The sequence below is a fragment of the Colias philodice genome, chromosome 11, assembly GCF_061535455.1.
Source record: "Colias philodice isolate Cphi_HAF_F1 chromosome 11, ilColPhil1 Martin Lab GWU primary, whole genome shotgun sequence".
Taxonomy (NCBI): Eukaryota; Metazoa; Arthropoda; class Insecta; order Lepidoptera; family Pieridae; genus Colias; species Colias philodice.
In genome coordinates this window covers 9,717,326-9,725,890 of record NC_143096.1, presented here as the reverse complement: position 1 = coordinate 9,725,890, position 8,565 = coordinate 9,717,326, and the positions used below count along the sequence as shown (strand labels likewise).

General features: G+C 36.6%; 1 protein-coding gene across 1 annotated transcript; it reads right to left on the bottom strand.

The window, feature by feature from the left end:
• Positions 1-2,697: 2,697 nt before the first annotated feature.
• Positions 2,698-6,492, bottom strand: LOC149484817 (uncharacterized). The gene is made up of 2 exons (XM_089700909.1): positions 3,252-6,492; positions 2,698-3,197 (listed from the first exon to the last, which is right to left on the bottom strand). The coding sequence occupies exons 1-2, from the start codon at positions 6,490-6,492 to the stop codon at positions 2,698-2,700; spliced, it is 3,741 nt and encodes a 1,246-aa protein (XP_089557035.1).
• Between the last annotated feature and the right edge of the window lie 2,073 nt (positions 6,493-8,565).

The following is an 8,565-nucleotide window of genomic DNA, read 5'->3' as shown; positions in this document are numbered from 1 at the left end:
ATTGTTAATAAATAGCAATCTAAAAGCAATACTCGTAAAAGTAACTTGTGTACATTTGCTTTGATGACGCAAATTTGAAAACGCTCCTCGTTGATGGCACAAACGTTACGCAAACGCAACTTTAGGGTTGGCGCTCATTTATAAGCATTTCGTGTTATTTTGTACATTGTTATATTTCTACAGGTTAGAACTGTATACATTTTGAGATATAAACTGGTTTTAATCGGGTGTAGATGCTGCCGTAAGGGTATTTATTAGCAATATACACAGATGCTTATGGATAGCAAATCTTATGAGTCGATAGAACTAGTTAGAAGATGAAATACAATAACGATATTAATGGGTATATTCAATTGAAACAATTTACGTAGCTTGCTACGTGGTCTGCTACGTACTCTGCTACGTACTCTGCTACGTAGTCGGCTACGTACTCTGCTACGTATATTGCTACGTACTCTACTACGTATTCTGCTATGTATTTTGCTACGTCCTCTGCTACGTAGTCTGCTACGTAGTCTGCTACGTACTATGCTACGTCGTTTCTTACGTAATTTACAACGTGTCATCGATGGTTTTCTATAGAGTTGCAGTGTCTGCATCATGTGAACCATCTCTTCATCTTTTGTCACTTGTGAAAGCGTCCCAGTGAGCGATATCCTTTATTTTAGACATTTCATCAATATTTATAGAGAAATATCAATTCTGGTAGTGTGCAGTTCGCTAGTTAGAAATCGAATATTTAATACTGTACATAGTTTTCATTAATATTATATAACTGCTGAACAGTGGCGTACTTAAATTTGCAAGTTTATGTAGATAGATAGACATAAAATTATAGATGGCACAAATTTATGGCAATTACAAAGCTTTTCGTCGTTAAAATTAATAAAATAGCTACGAAAATGGCGTATAAAAATACAAATTTTATACAAAGGAAAGGTGAACGAACGACCGAGGAAGAAATATCACCAATATTTACAGATTTTGAATCCTTTCTTCACAAATTGTTGGAAAAAGTTTTTGAATTAAATGTCGCAGGAAAAATGTCTATGATATAAATTGTAATATAATAAAATGAACAAAAAATACGGCTCTTTGCAAAACAATCGTTATTTTAAAATGTAATACTTTATACTGTGCATTAAAATAGCAAATATTAAAAGAAATACATTAACACAAATTTATTCAGATCAATAAACTTAAAACAAATTAATCAATAACCAATCGAAAACATTTCATCAAACATGCCTCCCAAATCCGAACATTTACTTGACGAAAAGAAACCGTCTCAAAAACATTTTACAAATTCGAATCCCTAGTTATGACAACATGATTTTCGATTCATGCATATAGTTTTGTTCCATCGGACCAAAACTCAAAGGATTCCAGGACAGGATATAGACGTAGATTCAAGTGAACGTGCATCGAGAAATGGAGAATTTTTGTGATATTCCTCAAATGTATCACGATTTCTATTGTAAAGTGAACGAGCTGTTAGCTGTTATTGCTGTCTAGCGTTTGTTGCATTGTTTCTTGTTAGTTTAAGGACACAAAGCAATCAAATACAATGCAATTTATGAGTTTTGGACAGCCTATAAATTTTAGAATACATCTTAATTTTTTGTTATATAGGAATATAGATTATTTGACATTACGTTTGTATAGGTACAAATTTCAAGAAATATCTTATAAATTGTGATATAATATAAAGTCGTGTCAAATTGCATATTAACATGAATACAAATAGATCAGTTTTAGTAAAGATACACATCTGCGATTTTATATAGCTTTTTAAATATCTACTTAAACAATCTCAATTTTATTGGCCATTGGACTATAAATACAAGTGGCGATTTTAAAATATTGTGCCTTTAAACGTGAATAAAACCGTGAAATCTGAATATCAAAGGAAACGTTAAGAGCAATAGCTATTTGACGGATTGCTGGTTATTATTAAAGTATAATTTCACAGTTCATTCCCAGTCCTATTTACCAGGGCATAAATCACGAACAAAAGGCCACTAATAAATTTCAATTTAAAGCTGTAGTTTTACGCTATTTAGTACCAAAACATAATTAATGTTGTAGAATCGCACCAAGCCGAAATAGCGGGTGGCTTCTACTACATTAGGGAAAATTACGTTAACACAAAATCGATGTTCGGAATATAGTGAGCAGCAAAAACAATGCACCACGTACCTTGGAGATGCTGCAGCACTCGATGAATTTGCGCCCAATCATCCGATGCGTTTCACGTGTTTTAATGGCCGCCGCGCGCGCACACAGCAGAGGAGCGGCTCGATCGAATGCGGAAGTACAAGTGTCGACCACAGATTAGGTCTCGACTGTCGTGGTGCATGACAGTTGCAAAATAATTTGACAACCTTTGTTTGCATACTCTGTGCCAAACATCGATAATAGACACCACGATCAATTACACGGTAACGAAACATCCCGCCCACCAAAATGCCTATGGTATTTTCTGGTCAGACGATAAATAGAACATAATGGGAACGAGAACGATAAGAATGATCCGCATAATTATTGATGATACTTATTGATTACGATAAAAACTAGTTACCTAACTAATTGATTCTGTATAACACGATAGATGTTACACAGACACGATATCTTATTGCTAACGATAACTTAATGTCTAGATACCTTACGATACTAAAGAAAGATAAACGATTTAAGCTAGTCCTCGATTGGTAGAGGGCATAACTTAACCAACGGTCTTTGAATTATATGATTTTTCGCTGTTTTAACTACTGCAATCCGAGCTACACCATCAGAACCGGGTAAAAGATCCACTACTCTGGCAAGAGACCATTGTAGTGGCGCACGATTTTCATCCTTAATTATCACCATTGAGCCTATCTGAAGCGGTTTAGAATCCTTAGTCCATTTGGCGCGTTGTGTTAGTGAGTTAAGATACTCGTGTTTCCATTTGGACCAAAAACTCTGGTGAAATGATTGTAACAACTGCCACCGATGAAGCCGACTTATATTAACATTTGATAGATCTTCATCAGGGACAGCTGTCAAAGGCTCTAAGGTAAGGAAATGGCCTGGAGTTAAGACCGATAGATCATTTGGATCCGAACTGATTGCACAAAGCGGTCGCGAATTTAATACTGCTTCGATTTGCACGAAAAGCGTTGTAAGTTCTTCAAACGTAAGAACTTGATCACCAACTACACGAAGTAAATGAGATTTAGCCGCCTTGATTTAAATTTCCCATACACCACCGAAATGAGGAGCTGATGGAGGATTAAACTTAAATTCGATCTTTTCTAAATTAGAAGCTTGATGCATAAGAGACGATAATTGATTTCTTGCACCGATAAAGTTTGTTCCACAATCCGCGTGTATCACGTTACATCGACCACGGCGTGCCACAAAGCGTCGTAACGCAGCTATAAATGCGTCAGTGGACAGTGTAGACACCACCTCGAGGTGTACTGCTTTTGTTGTAAGACAAATAAAAAGACAAAGGTAAGCCTTTTCAATCTTAGCACCTCGATGTGGGCCTAATTTAATACGAAACGGTCCGCCGAAATCGACGCCTACTATAGAAAATGGTTTGACTTGATTAACACGGTATGACGGTAAATCACTCATAAACGGTTGTAATGGCTTCGGATTAGTTCGATAGCATTGTATACATTTGCTTAAACGATTGCGTACAGTACGTTTTGCCGATATGATCCAAAATTGTTGAAGAAGTAAGAAATGCGTAGTATTGATGCCCGGATGCAAGTAGTTACGATGAATGTTGTCGATAATTAAAAACGTTAATGGATGATCAGACGGTAGAAAGGCTGGATGCCTTTGTTCGTATTCTAAACCTGCGCGTGAAATTCTACCGCCCACCCTGAGAATACCTAATCGATCGATAAATGGATTGAGTTTTCGAAAAGGTTTCGATAAAAGTTTGTTTGATTTAAGATTAGCAATTTCGTTTGAAAAGACCTGACTCTGTACATGTTTAACGATTTTTAATAATGCGTTATGTCTTTCAACGTTATTAATGAAATTATTACGATTAGCTTGAGCTGGGGTTCTAGAGTTATTGATAAAACGATATACAAATGCCAAAATGTTAACGATTGTTTGAAATGATGAATAACGATTAAGTAAAGAGTCAATTATTGTTGGTTCGATTGGAGCTCTCTCTTCAGCGGAAAGAGCTACCTTCCGTTGCTCCTTCTCCATAACGACCTTCTCCTCATTTGATGTGACAACAGCTGTATCCGTAGGCCAAGTATCACTACCTTGGGTTAACCAGCACGGTCCCGCCCACCATAAGGCATTGTGCACAAGCTCACTCGGAAATAAACCTCGTGAACACAAATCAGCAGGATTATCACCTGAGGATACATGATGCCACCAGTCTGTTGGTGTGATATCCTGTATGTGACTGACACGATTCGCGACAAATGTTGTCCAACGCGAAGAATGAGAACGCAGCCAAGACAAAACGATGGTTGAGTCAGACCACAAATATACAGAATCAATATGAATACGAGAAAGATACGTATCTTTTACAAATTTATAAAGATCTGATAGAAGAACTGCAGCACAGAGCTCGAGTCGTGGTAACGATGTATGTTTAAGAGGTGCAACTCGAGCCTTAGAGCAAACGAAGAAAACATGAATATTACCAACAGCATCTGTAACACGTAAATAGATGACAGCTCCGTATGCAAGGGTAGAACTGTCACAAAACCCATGTAGCTCATACGATACAGCATCCGTGCAGGTAAGTTGCCGAGGAATTAGAAGTTCACTCAAAAGATTAAGTTGAGTGCGATGTTTGTTCCATGTATTGATGATCTCGTTAGGCGGCGTTTGGTCCCATCCAACGCCGAGAATCCACAACTTCTGAATTAAACATTTTGATTGAATTGTGATGGGAGATAAAAAACCTAACGGATCGAAAACCCTAGCGAGTTCACTAAGAATTGAACGCTTAGTACATGGCCGATAAGTAGATTCAATTTCGAAAACGAACGTATCTGTGGATGGATTCCATTTAAGACCTAATACCTTAAGAATTTGATTATCAGAATTGTCTAACGATACGGATCCAGTCAAACAACTATCACTGGGTAGATCAGACAATAACTGCGGTTTATTACTAGCCCACTTCCTAAGTTCAAACTGTCCACACTTAAAAAGTTTAATAATCTGCGACTTTGCTTCCTGAGCGACCTCTAACGATGAAAATCCGGTTGTGACGTCATCACAATAAACATCAGACAGTAGTACTCGTTTTGCGAGTGGATAAGAATCTCCCTCATCTTCAGCAAGCTGTCGAAGAGTACGGCAAGCGAGAAACGGAGACGAAGCTAATCCATATGTGACTGTATTTAAACGATATTCTAAGAGGGGCTCATCAGGAGAACTCCTCCAGAAAATGCGTTGGTAATCACGATGTTCGTGCGCTACTACAATCTGTCTAAACATTTGTCGAGCATCAGCCATGAAGACAACGTTGTGTTCCCTAAAGCGTAAAAGTAGATTTAAAATATTCGGTTGTAGCTTTGGGCCGATAAGTTGTGTGTCATTCAGTGACTTAGAATGCATATCCTTCGCAGAAGCGTCGAATACAACGCGGAGGCGTGTGGTCGCAGAGTCAGGGCGTAGAACGCAATGATGAGGTATGTAGTATTTTCCTGTACCAACTTGTGCTGCAGGAACCACTGTCATGTGACCACTTTCGATGTAATCAGACATAAAGTCGACATATTGCGATTTTAACAAAGCGTCACGTGACAACCTACGTTCGATAGCATAGAACCTACGCAAAGCAACTTCGCGAGAGCCCTCAAATGTCGGTTCTGAATTATTCTTAAATGGAATACGAACAATATAACGCCCAGATTCATCACGTGAGTGTTCTTCAACGAATTTACGTTCACATAATAACTCATCTGGAGTTAGCATTGAAGTTTGCGGTACCGAATCTAATTCCCAAAAACGATGAACTAATGAATTTAAATCATTATCGATTACAGGCAACGTCTGCAACAGACTACTACATGAAATATTAGTTTTACCTAGAAGTAGCCAACCAAAGATTGAATTAAACGCGGTAGGTTGGTTGACACCTCCCTTGATATGTTGATTAAGAACAGAGTCAGCGAATACATCAGCAGCAAGCAAAATGTCAATGGGACCAGGTATATCGAAACCAGGGTCCGCTAACGGCAACGATTTAATATGGGACCAACTTGATGAATTAAGTTGAGCGATAGGTTGATCGCCACATATTTTAGATATGACGTGCATATCCAAGTTAAATAGAATTCGACCGTTAGTGCCGATAGAACAAGTGACGTCACCAATAATAGGTGCATCCGCTTCTCCTATGCCACTAATTGCCGCGGTTGTTGAAGCCGGCGTTAAATTTAAAAGTTTTACTGCTGATTCTGTTATGAAATTGCTCTGACTGCCCGTATCAAACAGGGCACGAAACGATTGCATATTACCTGAAGCATCCTTAACCTGAACGATAGCTGTGGCTAACAGCACTGTATGATTCGTATGTGACCTTGACACCAGCGACGACCCGATTTGATTTGATTCGATCTTAGTGTTATGATCGCGATGGAGTAAGGTGTGATGTTTACGCTTACACATACGACACGAAAAAATAGATTTGCAATTTTTTAATTGATGTGATGGCTTCAGGCAATTAAAGCACCAATTGTTTTGAGTGGCAATAGCCATACGATCGTCAATCGATTTACTAATAAAATCTTGACAAGAAAAAATAGAATGCGACTTATGGCAATACGCGCAGCTACTTGAATAAACTTTAGACTTATCGTTCGAATTACATCTATTGTTCATAGCAACAAGTGCATTTGAATTGAAACGTTTCGTTGATTGATTTTGAGTAGTCGAAGGCTTTAAAGATTTGTTCACACCAGAAAAATGTGTATCTCGTAATAAGGCTTCGCATTTAGAACGCAAAAACCCCCTTAATTGATCATAAGACGGCAACTCCACGTTAGAATATTTCTCCTCAAAATCGCGGCGTAAGTTCTTGTCTAATTTTGATAAAATATGGTAAACTAAAACAAAATCCCAACGATCTATCGGTAACTCAATAGATTTTAAAATATTTAAATTTTCATCGAATAAGTCGAGTGACTTTTGAAACTCAGTTGCGTTGTTATGCATGAAGTTAGTGTTTAAAATATCTTGCCAACAAGTAAAAGCTAATGTTCGTTTACATTTATAGCGATTAATAAGAGCTTCATACGCGTCGCGATAATATTCATGAGTCATAGGGAACGCCTTAACCACCGATAACGCATCCCCGCTAAGAGAAGAAATTAAATAATGAAACTTTTCCGTGTCCGAAATTGACGTTGAGTTATGAATTAAAGAATTAAACGTATCATAAAACACAGGCCACTGCTTGATATTGCCCGAAAAATGTGGCAATGAAATTTTAGGTAAACGGATATTCGATGAATTGATGTTCGAGTTAATCGAATTATTTGTATCATGTTTAGTTAAACTAATATAAATAGACTGTATCTGAAAATATAATTCATCGAATTGTTCCTCAATTTCAGTTTCATTATCCGCGTCGTCCGACAGATCGAGTATATTAAAATGAGCATTTTCGAAATTTGAAACGATTTGTTTAATTTCCTGATGATACGATAAAAATAGGTCGTATTGTGAACGATCACTCAAAGCTGCATTACCTATTTCTAACGCCTTCGATAATCTTTTAAGCGCTATAGTACGTTTTCTACGCAATGTCGATAAGTCCTTAGTCGTATAATATTCATCCACCGATTTAGATTTTAATTTTTTCAAAGAACCTAACTTCCGAGTTGAATGTTTAGTTAATAAAGACATCTTGTTAAATTTAAATTTATATATCGAATAAACAAAATGTAAAAACGTTTAAACACAAACAATAAAATAACAAAGTTAATCTTCGATGTAATTTTTCAAACAATGAAATAAAATGAAACAATGAAATTATTATTTCACCTTTACGCATATGAAGTTAAGGATGAAAATCGCATGAAACGGTAATGTGAATGAATACAGATTATAACTTTCAATAACAAGTTAAAGTGATGATGCGCTGCGCGAGCCGCTAGAATGTTTTTCGATTTACCCCCGAGTATAATTAATATAAAATGAAATTATTTTATATTACGATTTAACCTAATATTACGTTTTAATATTAGTTATGTAGTTAGGATAAACTGTAACGTGAATGAATTATGTTTTGGAATGTGAAATTACTATAGGCCTGTGTAAAATTAAGCACCGATGAAATATGTGATTGCTTAACTAGTTCCTACAATAATTAAACGCTTTTGACTTGTACTTCTGAATATGTATTAAGTTTTAGAATATGAAATTGTTTTAAGCCGTTTGAATTTAAGCACCGATAAAATAAGTGTTTGCTTAAATAGATCTTATAACAACTTCCTACTTTGTTAAACAAAGAACCTAATACGAACGGAATTGAATTTGATTTTAGATTATGAATTACGTGTGACCAGTAATACCATAAGCTTT

Bases quoted from the DNA above. Each gene is read 5' to 3' on its own strand.
- LOC149484817 (XM_089700909.1), bottom strand. From the start codon at position 6,492: ATGCAATCGTTTCGTGCCCTGTTTGATACGGGCAGTCAGAGCAATTTC. The intron at 3,198-3,251 runs GTGGTGTATGGG...TACTTCGTGTAG, and splicing joins TCCATCAGCTCCTCATTTCG to TTGGTGATCAAGTTCTTACG.